This window comes from Octopus bimaculoides, chromosome 13 (assembly GCF_046866305.1).
Source record: "Octopus bimaculoides isolate indiv1 chromosome 13, ASM4686630v1, whole genome shotgun sequence".
NCBI classification, from domain to species: domain Eukaryota; kingdom Metazoa; phylum Mollusca; class Cephalopoda; order Octopoda; family Octopodidae; genus Octopus; species Octopus bimaculoides.
Window position 1 is genome coordinate 31,298,298 of NC_142940.1, and position 15,000 is coordinate 31,313,297.

At 35.1% G+C, this 15,000-nt stretch overlaps 1 protein-coding gene across 1 annotated transcript in view; it reads right to left on the bottom strand.

The window, feature by feature from the left end:
- Window positions 1–15,000, bottom strand: part of LOC106872092 (glycine receptor subunit alpha-2) — an 817,309-nt gene that overhangs the window by 103,969 nt on the left and 698,340 nt on the right. Inside the window, exon 7 of the mRNA XM_052972407.2 lies at window positions 5,425–5,540. Within this exon, the coding sequence (XP_052828367.1) occupies window positions 5,425–5,540 (116 nt within the window). The remainder of the gene's footprint in view (window positions 1–5,424; window positions 5,541–15,000) is intronic.

Consider the following 15,000-nt stretch of genomic DNA (forward strand, 5'->3'; position numbering starts at 1 on the left):
AGGCAAATAGACGAAGAGATTGTCAGTAATAGTGAAGATATCTAGTTTGAACTGTAGAAAGATGAAGCTCATCAGAAAAGATAACGAAGTTTGTCACAATACTCATTGTGATGTGAAGGGGAAAACTGCTGTAAAAAGAGAAAAGCAAACAACACAAGAATAACACTAAGAATAACCGAGAGACAACAAAATGAAGGTTAAAATTGGAGGAAACATTGAATCAGTAAGATTAATAATTAATGAAATTGGTTAGAAATAAACTCCGATATTTTAAGTTCACTACGACAGTTTTATTCTAAACCCATAATTCTTGATCCAGTCATACACCAAATATTTTGGTACTCCGATAAACTGACACCAATCTATTGTAATCTGGTTTGTGTGAAAAATAGAAATGTTTGTTAAAAATTCATTCAAACACCTGAAGAAACGAAATGGGTAACATTCAATTTTTGTATCGAGTATTTTTTCTCGTGTTCTATTAACTAACGCGTATTCATTTCATGCACAAAAATACACAAACACAGACATACATAGACACAAACGCATACATATTGGATGTACTTCATCAACTGATTTGTCGCGAGTTGCGAAAAGTACTTCACACAAACCGAATATAGAGACTGGAAAAGAGTGTGACATTTTGTAACGTTAATTAATATTTTCTTTGAAGAGCTTCACCCTAAGCTGTGAAACATGCTATAACTTTGCACAATTTATTCTAAAACTTGTGTGTGCGTGCGTAGTTACATGCGCGTGCGTGCGTAGTTACATGCGCGTGCGTGCGTAGTTACATGCGCGCGCGTGTGTAGTTACATTCGTCTGAGTGTGTTGGTTGATACGCAAGTACGGCTACACTATTCCTCTATTACAGACACAACTATCACATCAATATACCTAATTTGTTGTTCTGTTCAAAGTTTCGAAAATATTTTCTCGCCTAGAAAGTATGAATTGTATCTTGTCTCGTCACGAAAAATACTAAATATATTTAACTGTTGCATCACATTTTGCTCCTAGTCTTAGTTACTTCTACTGTTTTATATAAGCTGAGGGTTTATTAACTTAATTACACTCTCAATACAAAATATAAAGTGAATTTGTTTGAGAATCACGTCACTGAATTGATTACGCGCTCACTCACTTGGAATCATTAATTTAATTCAAAAGGAATTTTATAGTTGCAATAATGTTAGAATCCTTAAAAACTGAAGTAATTGACATCTTGATTTTCATTCAAAGAAACTTTGTGTTTGTGTGTGTGTGAGTGTGTGTATGTGTGTGTGTGTGTACATACATAAATACAAAAATAATATGCATGTACACACACACACTCACACACACACACACACACACACACACACACACACACACACACATACATACACATAAAACTACGCCTGTTTTATGAATTTGCCAAAACAGTCATCGATATTTGAACTATGAATGAATAATTACAAATAATTGACTCATATAACTCACTCTTAAAAGATCCTGAAAAATAGTTTTAGGAAAATATAAACTTTGAAGACCAATCACAGAAATCTCATTAATATTCAACACCTTTTGGACAGAAATACTTTTAGTTTAATTTTCATATTAATAGGAATTTCTCTTGACTTCAATAAATGTTTTCGAATCATGTTCATCTAAAAGTTACTAGGAAATCCTCATGATTTCAACAATAGGCGCAGGAGTGGCTGTGTTGTAAGTAGCTTGCTTACCAACCACATGGTTATGGATTCAGTCCCACTGCGTGGTACCTTGGGCAAGTATCTTCTACTATAGCCTCGGGCCGACCAAAACCTTGTGAGTGGATTTGGTAGACGGAAACTGAAAGAAGCCCGTCGTATATATGTATATAAATGTATGTGTGTTTGTGTGTCTGTGTTTGTCCCCCCATCATCACTTGACAACCGATGCTGGTGTGTTTACGTCTTTGTAACTTAGCGGTTCGTCAAAAAGGGAAACGATAGAATAAGTCCTAGGCTTACAAAGATTAAGTCCTGGGGTCGATTTTCTCGACTAAAGGCGGTGCTCCAGCATGGCCGCAGTCAAATGACTGAAACGAGTAAAAGAGTAAAAGAGTAATTGTTTCAAAATGGCTGATTTTGAGATAAAATCGTGGGTAACTGAGGCTAAGAAACACCTCAACAAGCTTCATTCCATCATCACAAGAACTAAGACAAAAACGAACCCAAAAACAGCAATTTGAACGAAAATGCAAGAGTGCAAGATCCTTGCAATTTTTGTGCTCTACTAAATACTTCTTCGCCATGGTTCAGAGACTTTAAGGATTTAAAATTTCATTTCTTACAATTTTAAGTCAGTTGGACATAGTGCTTAAAGATATCTAAAAGTATAATTATTATTAAATATTATGATTATTACGAAAGCGATAACATTATTAAAGATGCTTGAATTTATAAATTTTTTAATGGAATTTACTAAAAAATTTTGCTGACGAATATCGTTATAAAACAACCTCACGCTTTAGCAATCAAAATTACAAATCCTGGAAGTTTTGTAACGTTGGCATTGAATTATTATTGGGAAGAAATTGAGGCTCAACGGAAGACATCGCAGTCAACTATTTATGAATTTAGTTTTATAAAAACATTAATAGAATCAGTAACGTCAAATAAATATTCAGTTTTCTGTTTTATCTCATGCATAAAGCTAATAAAAACAGCGTACGTACTTTTTAAATTGAATTTGTTTAAATTGAATTTGTTTAAAAGAAATTTTTGTACATATGTAGACGGATTGAAGGTAAACCAGTTGGTGTCTTTCATAAGACATTTGTGTTATTATTTGAAAGAATTCATTCGTATGACAAAAACAAAGAACAAAAAAAAAAGAAAGAAACGAAAGCAAAGAATAAAACTGTCCTACATTCTTCTTATAAAGAAGTTTCTGATAGCGAAATATAAAAGCGGAAAATATTCGTTGATGGAAGTATTGTATACATGAATCAGAATTTTGCTGAAATCAATTGAAGTGTCAGCGGGCTTTGTAGCTGGTTATCAAAATATTAATGGAAAACACTATATGTGTGTAGACAAAAGCATACAGAACAGGCAGAAAATGCGTTTAGACTGATATCATAATCTATTAAATGAAAAAACTTCTGTAACATCTTTTCTCTACATGTTTGACAATTTGGAAATTCTGATTTAAAGAAGCAGATCAAAATACTGAGACAAAGTAAAATAAAGGTTGAAATTCGATATACATACATATATTTACACATATACATAAACATGCATGCACGCATGCATACATTCATATATATATATATATATATATATATATATACACGCGCGCACACACATGTATATAAATATATACATATACATACATATATATATATATATATATATATATATATATATATGTGTGTGTGTGTGTGTGTATGTATGTGCGTATGTATGTATGTATATTTGGTTGGCCAAAATGTCCGTTTGATTTTTAAATTAAAATAAGACAGTTTTTAAGCTCAAAGCCACTTATCCAACCAATGATATGATCCTTACTATGGTCATACATGGACCCCAGTACTCGATCGACTGGCAATTGATTTATCGACCCTGAAAGGATAAAAGGCAAAGTCGACCTGGCCGGAATTTGTCAATGAATGATATGATGACCTTTTCGTTCCAATATCTGCCGTCTTGCAGGTAGATTCAGAATTATCGCTCAAAGACTTGCCTGTCTTTACAGGCGAACAACTCTTCCAGGTGAATTTTTACATCCTCTTTGGAGTTGAGAATCTGTTCGTTGAATGAATTTTGAAGAGAAATAAATAAGGAGAAATCTGAAGGTGCAATATCAGGAGAAATTGGTGACTGCGGCAAAAACTTCCCATCCAAGCCCTAGAACTTTCTGTTACGTCTGCAAAGAAGTGTCCAGACTGGCATTGTTGTGATGAAAGACAATACCTTTATGATTAATAAGTGCTGGGCGTTTCTAAAAGATTGTAGCGTTTAACCTGACAAGCTGATTACAGTACATATACGAATTGATGTTCCTCTCCGTAAGAAGAAGCTCGTATAAGACAACACTTTTCCGATCCCAACATATTGAAAGTATAACCCTTTCCGGGTGAAGTCCAATATTGAAGGTTGTTTGTGGTGGTTCGCTGCGCTTCCTCGATGATCGTTTGTCCTTCACATGGTTACAGACGATCCATTTTTCACCCCTTGTCATTATTCTGTCCAAAAAGGATCTGTTTCTCCACATTTCTGCAACGAATCGCTGATTGATATCCATTGAGCGAAATTTGCTTCATTCAGTTGCTGCGAGATCAAACATTGAGCGTCGTGACGTAATCAAGTTGAGACAGTTATTTTTGAACATCCGATGTTAATATATGGAGAATATCTGCAATAACCTTGGTCGTATAACAAAGGTTGTTATACGACCAGAGCGAGGGGCAACTTGAACCAAAATATTTCTTGATCGAAATCTTGAAACCCCGCGCGTTCTGATACACATGTTCCGTAACAGCAACCTATCTGTGCAAACTTTCTGCACGTCTGTCCCGGTAGCTTAGCGGTTCTGCAAAATCGACCGATATAATATGAACTAAGCTTAATAAAATAAGTTCTTGATTTGATTCATTCGACCTAAACTCGTCAAGGCGGCGCCCCAGCACGGCCGCGATCCAACGATTGGAACAAGTAAAGGAATAAAAGAATAAAAGGAATACAGATAGTGAACACACACTAAATGTGAAACTCAAAATCAATCCAAATATTCAAAATTTAAAATTGATGCTGCAGAAACGGAGGCGATAGACCGTTTAACACTGATTGAGTCACCATTGGAAAAATGTTGTTAAACAACTTTATCACGTGGTCACACGTCTATAGGTGAGACACAACATACCATATACAACACTATAGTTTTTTTTTTATTATAAAACAAATGGGCGAGCATATTAAGGCATTAGCACCAATTTCCAGCTGAATGTCTCCTTCATTGGCTCGAATTTAACATATTTATCAAGTTGGCTAAATACGATGACGGTTGTTTCACATACTCCCTTAATTAACGGATGTATGCGGTATTATTCTACAATTACATTTTTCATAGGAATACAATGACCGTTTGAGCCATCACTCTCACCTACCGTTTGAAGTATATGTTACACAGAGACAAATTGACAGAGATGCTCAACTGTATCATCTTCCTTGGAATAGTATATATAGGAGGCTCAAATATCAATCGATTATATGAATCACAGCACTTGAGTACCGCATTTCTTTGGATATATGAAAGTTAGTCTTCGGTGGGATTTGATTTCAAAATGCAAACGACTGGAACAACAATACCATAGAACATAATGTTCTAAAGATGATGTATATCCATAGCCATGCTGGAGGGGTGGAAAGGTAGATGAGATAAAGAAATTTGTCTTACCTTGCTTTATAAATGACCTGACCTTTGTCATAAACATGGAGCATTTTATTTTGAACTGTGACGTCATGGAAGTAGGAATATTTCTCGTTTGGGAAATACAAATCTGGAACCCATATCTTTAGAATGATATGAAAAAAAGAAAGTATTTATAATGTAGAGGATATACTTCTCGTTTGTCTAAATGTGTGTTTCTGTTTCTGATAAATGTCTAACAGTATAGGACACTAATGAGATCGATGCTTACATATAAATCAAACTCGTATGTAACCAATTTCTTTCTGAGTTTTAGAAAATAGTATATCTTGGACTTATATGTAGAAACACACACACACACATACACACACACACACACACACACACACACACACACACACACAACTAACACTCTTGATATACCGCATATCGCTAGCATATCTAAGACTACATTTCGAAGGTTGATTCTTTTCTTTCATATTGGAAAATCTTTCGACCGTTGAGAGCTGACACTCTTCAAGGCTACAGTGATCTCACACTGGAGGACTGCTTCAAGTGGTGAAACGCTTGTGTTCCTCATTCACCTGATTATGATAGCGAAAGTTTTCCAACATTGCGATTGATTTAGAAGCCATTTCAAATCTTCTAAATAGCTCCTGCAGTTTTCACACACACACACACACACACACACACACACACACACACACACACACACACACACACACACACAACACACGCACGCACGCACGCATGCACGAACGCACGCACACATAGACTACTTTTCCGTTACTGGAGGGATAAACAAAAGAACTCCATCTAGTGAGATGGTTATCATCTAATATACATAAGGTTTAGATGCGAGCTACTATCATTTAATGCCTCAGATAACACAATCGCTGTATGAATTTGTAGAGGGTGCCGTGTATTAAGAGGCAGTCATTCAGATGCAATATGCATCATACCTGCTCTCAGGGAAAAAAAAAGATGAGAACGAGAAAGTGTACGAAGAAAGGGTACTAGAAAAGAAACATGAAGGGATGAGAGATAACACTTGTGTCCCTTTGGCCAGTTAGAATGATAATTAATACTGATTGGTGTAGTTAATTTGACAGAGCTAAATCTATATAAGATGGTGTGTTTACAGTTCTATCACAGGAACTTATCAAGATGCTCACATCTAGTGAAAATTCCTGATCTGACTTCGGTAGATCGGTGGAGTGCTTAGATATAAAAGATGAGTTCTTTAGGCTATACAAAACCCGAACCTCCTTAACGTGTTGACATAAGGTGTGCATTCTTGAGCGACGCTCTACTTGTTGGATTGTGGTAGATGTAAAATCAAAGAATCTCATCGACCTACTAAATTTGAGAACCGAAATTTTCACGAAATGTAAGTGCCTGGATTAAACATGCAGTTTCACAACCTTTCAAGCATTTCGTTAAAGAGAAGCAATGTTGCATTTCTGGGCATCTAAATCTGGTGGTTCTGTGCATAACAAGTGATATATAGAATGCTAAGTAGTAAGAGTGAGTGTTTAACATCGTATGTGGATTAATTCCCGTTAATTTCTGTATCAAAAGTGCCACTAACGGTTTAATAATGTAAGAAATTCTGCAAATCTTCAAGCGATCTATTTGCTTATTCGCTCCCTTTTACGAATGTAAAACTGAATGTGATTAAACGGAATTTCTTAATTAATAGACACTCAAATAAGGAAAGAAAACTTTCAGAGAGTTCTTTGATAGTTATTTCACTTGCATTTGTTTTGTTCTTTTCGTGAGAATTTGCGTTCAGTGCATAATAATTGCATTATACGAAAAGATTCTCGCATACCTATATATATATATATATATATATATATATATAGTTTACAATTCTAGCACTTCTTGGGAATGCATACGTATTATGTATATCGTGCATATAACCAAAATCATGTTGTAAATTTATGCTAGTTAAATTGATAAGCTGGAACAGAAGGTCATGCTTGAATTTTGAGTTTAGATTGTTGTTTATGCAGTCAAGGGTAGAATGGTTTTTACCTTCAGTTGTTATGTTTGATTTTCCTGCGATACAGAAGTTGCACGTGCTGCCTCATCCCTTATATTTGCAGGTCTTAGCTCTGATTCTTCAGTCTATACGAAGGTTGTTCAGGCCCCTGTCTTTAACGTTCCACATTATGCTAAAGATGCTGTATGCATTTTGCTCTTATCTCGAAACGAAGCAAATTGTTGCACATATCTTTTTCTGAAGGCAATTCCAATCATTTCTTGGTACGTTTTCATAGTCCTATTCATGCCAGTGATGCAAGCCAATTGCCTTTGCAGGTACATTTTATTCAGAGGACGGTTATGAGCGAATTTATAATTACCAGAACTCTAAGGGTTGTCCCTAATGCTGTTTTTTCTAATTGTGATTGAATATCAACGATTCTATATTGGGGTGCAACGATAGTTAAATTTAGTCGTGTTTCTGCTAAAGATCTTGTGATATTCATGTGAGAGTAGGGGTCTGTAAGTTTGAGAAATCGTCTTGCTATATCTGTAGTCATTTTGACGTTACATAGGTTTGGTTCGAAATAGGTTATATTAGTGTAGAAAGTGATCATTCTGTCGGGTGTTGTAACATGGGGATGCCTTTTCGAAAGTTGTTTCATCAGAGGATAGGTTGAAAACACGCCTACTAATGCTATTAATTATTGTCTCATTACTCATGGTAGGTGTTAAAGCCCCTCAAAATGTAGGTGCTGTCCTTATTTTGTGTATGGAAATTTTCTTATTTTCCAAACTAACATTTATGTTATGTCTATGGAACTAACATCGGTAAGTTTTGTGTTAAGTTTAACATTAAAGCTGAGTTGACTAAGTATTTTGCATATATTTTCTTATGTTATCCATATCCTGCCATTCTTATTATGTATTATTTCTAGGCTGTCTTCTCCATATAACTCTATGCTTGGTTCTTATATTTCATTAAGGATATATAATATGTAGATGCCAACGAGATCTGCTGCCTATATGGCAACATCAGATAGTTTATCTCCATTCTTTTCATTTACTAAGTCTTATCGCAACTATTCCCTTGTGTCCATTATAATGGTTATATCGGTATTAGTAAGAATTGTATATGCTTTACAAAACTTCAATGATTTTGGAGGAGATTTTTAGAGATAAAGGGTATAACACTATGATGCCGATCTGAAAGAATTTGCAATTTAACTAATCTTTAATTTTCCTAAGCCATTCAATGACTTCACTGCCACGTATATATATTATATGAACGTAGAAAAGGCTTTGATGTGTTGTATAATGCTATCTACAATAGGTTTGATGACTATACCCATCTCCCTATTCGCGGGATTATCACTACTGATGGTTTGGCGAGAATTTATCTTTATGGCCCTTCAGGGATACGAAAGGTTTCAGTGGGATGAGTCGTTCTACTCTATCTTCGATATTAAATTTCATAGCTAAGGCTTTGCCTCATCATCGATTAAATTAGAAGTCATCGATTATTTCATATGCTGTTTGTTATATTACTGATTAGCAATTCATTATGAGCGTGGTTGTATGCGTCAGTGACATTTGTTTTTGTTTTATCTGCTTGGGGCATTCTTAAAAGGAATGCATGTAATTTATGTTGGTTGGTATTGGATCTGTGGTTGAATCCAGTAGTTTTAAATAATGCGTCACCCGTTGTATACATTAGTATACATACATACATACATACATACGTATATACATACATACGCGCACACACACACACACATACACGCACACACACACACACACATACACACACACATACACACATAGGTATGCACGAATGTTTTGCATAATGCAATTAATATATGTTGAACGAAAATTCTTGCAAAGAGCCAAGTCTAATGCAAGGAAAATAAAAATTAAAGATCCTAAAATATTTTCACTTCATCTGTGTATCTATCAATTTTGAAATCAACAATCCCGTGTATAATCACATAATCACATTCTTATTATCAATATTCTAAAGTGGATTGCTTGAAATATTGTGGAATTCTTTTCACATGAAAGCACTGGAGGCACCGTTAATCCACAAACAAAGCATTATGCGCGTGTGTGTTTGTTACGTGTTTCATTTGTTCCCTGTCAAGTCGATGTCTATGTTTATCTTGATGGATTTGAATGTTTTCATATAAGGTCCTCTAAACATTTCTTTAACGCTTAAGGACGCGAAGGGAAGGGGAAAGCTGAATTAATAGACTTGTTGAGTCCCGAGGGAAATATGCAAGGGATACTTTGCTCCTATATATATCAGAAACTGCAAAACCAACTGAGGTTTATGTTTCATAAGATGTCATGCCAAAGTCACTAATTTTACATTAACCAGTTCTACATAGTAATAATCTGATTGTTATTTTGACATAGTTTCATCCAATCCAGATTGATCAAGCCTAGAGTGAGTTGTGAGTGGTCGATCAATGAGATGCAACTCACAGATCTATATTCACAATTGTATAATGTTTCCACTGAGCTGAAGACCAAATAAATAATCTGGTATATAGTGATGAGCTATATAGGGTGCAGTGTGACACTCTGTAAATACTGCACTACTAGAGTAGGGGAAGGTGAACTTTGTTAGAGAACGGTAGAAAAGCTTGATCTGCTCTTATTGATGATGGTGTGCTTCCCAATAAAACGCGTAGAGGTAAAAAAAATGATGTTCTTTCTATTTCTGAATTTGAGTCCTTTTGTGTTTTTTTCTGTTTGAGTGGGAGATTAGTGTTTTCAGGATTAATGTTGTAGATGAGTTATTATGGAACACTTACACACCCACACATGTCACACACACGCACAAATATGTGTGTGCAATCTGATGATACGTTGGGCTCCATTTAGTGTCATTTCTGATGGAGAGATTGGTGGTGGTGGAGGAAAAAATTGACATAGGAAGAGGGATGTTATCTATTGTTAATATAAGAAGAACCATATTATCATAAGGCATAAGTGTAATAAAAGTGTTTCGAATTTAGGTAAAACACCAACAGTTCTGAGGGTAGGGTTTAGTCAATGGAATCGACTATAACACATGTCAAGTACTTTATTTTCGGGAATATAGGCGATTCTAGTGAGATTATGTAATAATAATAATAATAATAATAATAATAATAATAATAATAATAATAATAATAATAATAATAATAAGAAGAAGAAGAAGAAGAAGAAGAAGAAGAAGAAGAAGAAGAAGAAGAAGAAGAAGAAGAAGAAGAAGAAGAAGAAGAGAAAAGTTCATAGGAATTACTGCCATATATGGAATAAGGTTAATGAAATAGATTTCCTTGATTATAATGTATATCTTTAAATTTTAAATTCCAGTTCGTTAAATTACTTTTGAGGGAAATTAATGCTTCCGTGGTCATTATATGCAAAAGATTTGTATTTAGTGTAGTGTAGTGAGGATTAAAAGTAGACTAATCGTTAAGATTTATATAATATTATGCTTTGAAGTAATTTTAAAATTTTATAGTTATGCATGTTGACTGTAGTGTACTATTTAAAGAATATATATGCTGAATTATCCGTTAAGTGAATTGAATACTTAACGCTTCAGCTATGAGGGTGACAGTTATAGAAGGAAAGAGGGGCAATATTCAATTTAAATAATACAAAGATTAACTTGTATTTCTGCATAATAGGATGTGTGGCGTCATGAATCGTGGATGATAAAGTGAAATTGGGAAACTAATGATTTGAGTTTACATAGCAGAGGGGATTTTATTTGAATGAATGTATACAAACGTACAGAAAAGCACACACATACATAAATGTATACAAACGTACACGTGTACATGTGTGACTGACTACAAATACATAGAGCTGAACACGGCGCGCAAAAAGCAAATAAGTAAGAAATGATTACTGAAATTAACGAAGTGTGCGAGTTCAAGCCACAGAACGCATATGTATGTTTGTATTATGTGCCTCAGAGTTATACAGCTATTTTGTCTAATAGCATTCATTAAAAAAATAATTGTTTTTTTACATTAGGTACATAGATGAAATTGTGGGTTTTGAAAATAGCGAACTAAAACTTTAAATGAAAACATTACGTATATAGAATAAACTATGGGTTTTGCAAATAGCGAAAACATTGAAATAAATATATATTAAATTATCATTAATGAAAATAAAGGCGAGAGAGAGTGAGAGACTGTTGCAAAAAAAAAAAAAAAACCGGAGAATTTCATCTGCGACGAATTAATGTTGTTTATTACGTTAAGATCTACTACGCAATGAATACAATGAATAAATTTGGAAAAAAATTGTACTTCAAACATTCAATAAACTTCAGAAATCGAAATTGCAGGAAATTTCTTGGAAAATGAACTTATGAAAAAATTTCCAGACTGCTTTCTGTTAATAATTATCACTGCCTAATTAATAAGCAGCTTTCTCCATTATAATATGGATGTATGTACATGTGTATATATATATATATATGTGTGTGTGTGTGTGTGTGTGTGTGTGTGTGTGTGTGTGTGTGTGTGTGTGTGTGTGTGTGTGTGTGTGTGGGTGGGTGGGTGTGGGAATATATTATGTCAGCACTTACAATTGGGTCTATTCAAAACATTGTTCAACACATTTCGTTATGAGCGACTCTGTCATTTTATGCGATAGCACACTTGTACATCGCTACTTATTTTACGAACGGTATAAATGATGTTCTATTTATAAATGATGTTCTATTTCATCGAAATATGGTTCATACATTCAGAAAGAAAGTTACACAAATTAGAAAGAAAATATATTTTATTAATATACATTTGTATAGTACATTATTATAATTAAGGTAGTGAGCAAGCAGAATCGTTAGCACACTGGGCAAAATGCTTAGATGTATTTCGTCCGTCTTTACGTTCTGAATTTAAATTCCGCCGAGGTCGACTTTGTCTTTCATTCTTTCGGAGTCGGTAAACTAAGTATCAGTTGCGTAGTGGGGACGATCTAATCGACTGGCCCCCTCCGCCCAATTTTCAAGCCTTGTCCCTATTGTAGAAAGAATTATTATTATTATTATTATTATTATTATTATTGTTCAGTAGTTTTATTTTTATAACGTGCTTTCACTTCACTACCGAGCGCAGCTCTGTGCGCCTTGGGTATGTGCTGTGGTTTGCTGTGGTTTACTGTATTGAAAGTGTTTTGCGTAGAATGTGTGCAGTACCCAGTAGTGCAATTTTCTGTATGTTACATATATTTGTAAGTCCTGGTATTTTTGTTATGTATTTGTCTGAGTATTTTTTTATTATACCTAAGGCACCTACTATGATAGGAATTGTTTCTGTTTTTAGACTCCACATTCGAGTTATCTCTATTTCCAGGTCTTTGTATTTTGAAAGTTTTTCCATTTCTTTTCGAGAAACGTTGTCATCTGCTGGTATTGATACATCAATTAGAAAGCATTTTTTTCCTTCATGATCCTTGACAACTATATCTGGTCTATATGCCTTAATTTCTCTATCTGTGTGTATTGGCATATCCCAGAGTATGGTTGCTTTCTCGTTTTCTGTGACCTTTTCTGGCGTGTGTTTATACCATCTTTTTTCTGTTGTTATTCCATAGTGTTGGCATAGCTTCCAGTGTATATAGGTCCCAGCTCTGTCGTGTCTGTGAATATATTCCTTCTTAGCCAGGACTGGGCAGCCAGAGATAATATGATTTATTGTTTCTTGTCCATCTCCACATATTCTACAGTTACTTGTTATATTTCTTTTCATTATGTGTTTTTGGTAATTTCTGGTGGGGAGGCTCTGGTCTTGTGCAGCAATTAAAAATCCTTCAGTCTCTGCTTTGAGTCCTGAGCTTCTCAGCCATTGCTGGGATTTTTCTCTGTCTATTTCTTTCGCATTTAGTTTAGCCCAGTATTTACCATGTAGGGGCTTTTCTTGCCATCGTTTTATCATGGTCCGTTGCTGTTCTAGTTTTAGTTTGGATTTCATTTGTTTTATAGCTTTTGTTGTTTCTTCTTCTTCTTCTTCTTCGTATTTGTTAGGTAGATTGATTTCTTGTTTGTATTTGTCAGCTGCCTTAAATACTGAAAACAGTTTTTTGTTTTGCTCGTGTTTTGTGGCTATTTGTATTAGCTTCCCTTGCTTCTGGAGTAGGTATTTTTGCAGTCCTATGGTGGTTATTTTATAATAGTTTTCTAGCTGTATAAGACCCCTGCCACCTTCTGTGCGTTGTATATATAGCCTTTCTATGTCAGATTTTGGGTGGTGCATCCTATATCCTGTCATTATTTTTCTTGTTTTCCTGTCTATTTTACATAGTTCGTTTAGTGTCCAGTTAAGGATGTTGTATCTGTAGCTTATAACTGGGACAGCTAAAGTGTTGATACCCATTATCTTGTTTTTAGCATTGAGCTCTGTTTTTAGTATTGATCTAACTCGTCTATAGTACTCTTTCTTTATTTTTTCTTTCATTTGTGTATGTTGTATCCTATCTAGTTCATTGACTCCTAAATACTTATATGGTTGGCTTTCGTCTAGTTCTCTTATTTCATTGGCTTTATCTAGTGTTATATTGCTACTTTTAACTAATTTTCCTCTTTTCAGGGTTGCTTTGGCACATTTTTCTAATCCGAATTTCATGTCTATTTCCTTGGTAAAGCCGTGTACTGTCTGTAGTAGTGTTTCTAGCTCTTTGTCGTTTTTAGCATATAATTTTAGGTCATCCATATATAGAAGGTGGCTGACTGTTTTTCCATAGCATTTGTAACCGCATCCAGTTCTATTTAGCAATTCGGTTAAAGGTGTGAGTGCCAGGCAGAACAGGAGTGGAGAGAGCGTGTCTCCCTGGAATATTCCTCTTCTAATGGGGATGGCTTTCGTTTTCACAAGTCCCTCTTTTGTTTGGAGCTGTAGCACTGTCTGCCATTTGTTCATTGAGTGCTCTATGTATTTTATGATAATTGGTGCCACCTTGTTTATGGCTAGTGTTTCCAGAATCCACGTGTGGGGAACACTGTCGAAAGCCTTTTGGTAGTCCACCCAGGCCATACTGAGGCCTTTCTTCTTTCTGCGGCTGTCTTCAGTTATGGCTTTATTGATCAATAATTGATCTTTACAGCCGTATGAGCCCTTGCAGCATCCCTTCTGCTCTTCTGGAAACAGGTTGTTATTTTCTAGGTGTTTACTCAATCTCTGCGATATTATTGCAGTAAAGGCTTTGTAGATCGTAGGGAGACAGGTTATAGGTCTATAGTTTTGTGGTTTCTCCGTTTCCGTGGATTTGGGGATTAAGATGGTTTTCCCTTTTGTGAGCCATTCAGGCATTGTCTCTGGATCTGCGAGTATGTTGTTAAAGTTTTCTGCCAGCTTTTTATGCATTGCTGGCAGGTGTTTTAACCAGAAATTGGGGATCTTGTCGTGTCCACGTGCCTTCCAGTTGCTTAGTCTTTGCAGTGTCTGGGTTACCTCTTCAGTTGTTATAGGGGCCCAGAGTTGCTCAGGTGCTAAGTTCGTTGTTTTAATGGTCCTTTTCTGGGGTTGTTGCTTCACCGACCATATTTGTTTCCAGAATTTCTCTAGTTCTTCTGCTGTTGGTGCTGAAGTAATGTCTATTTTA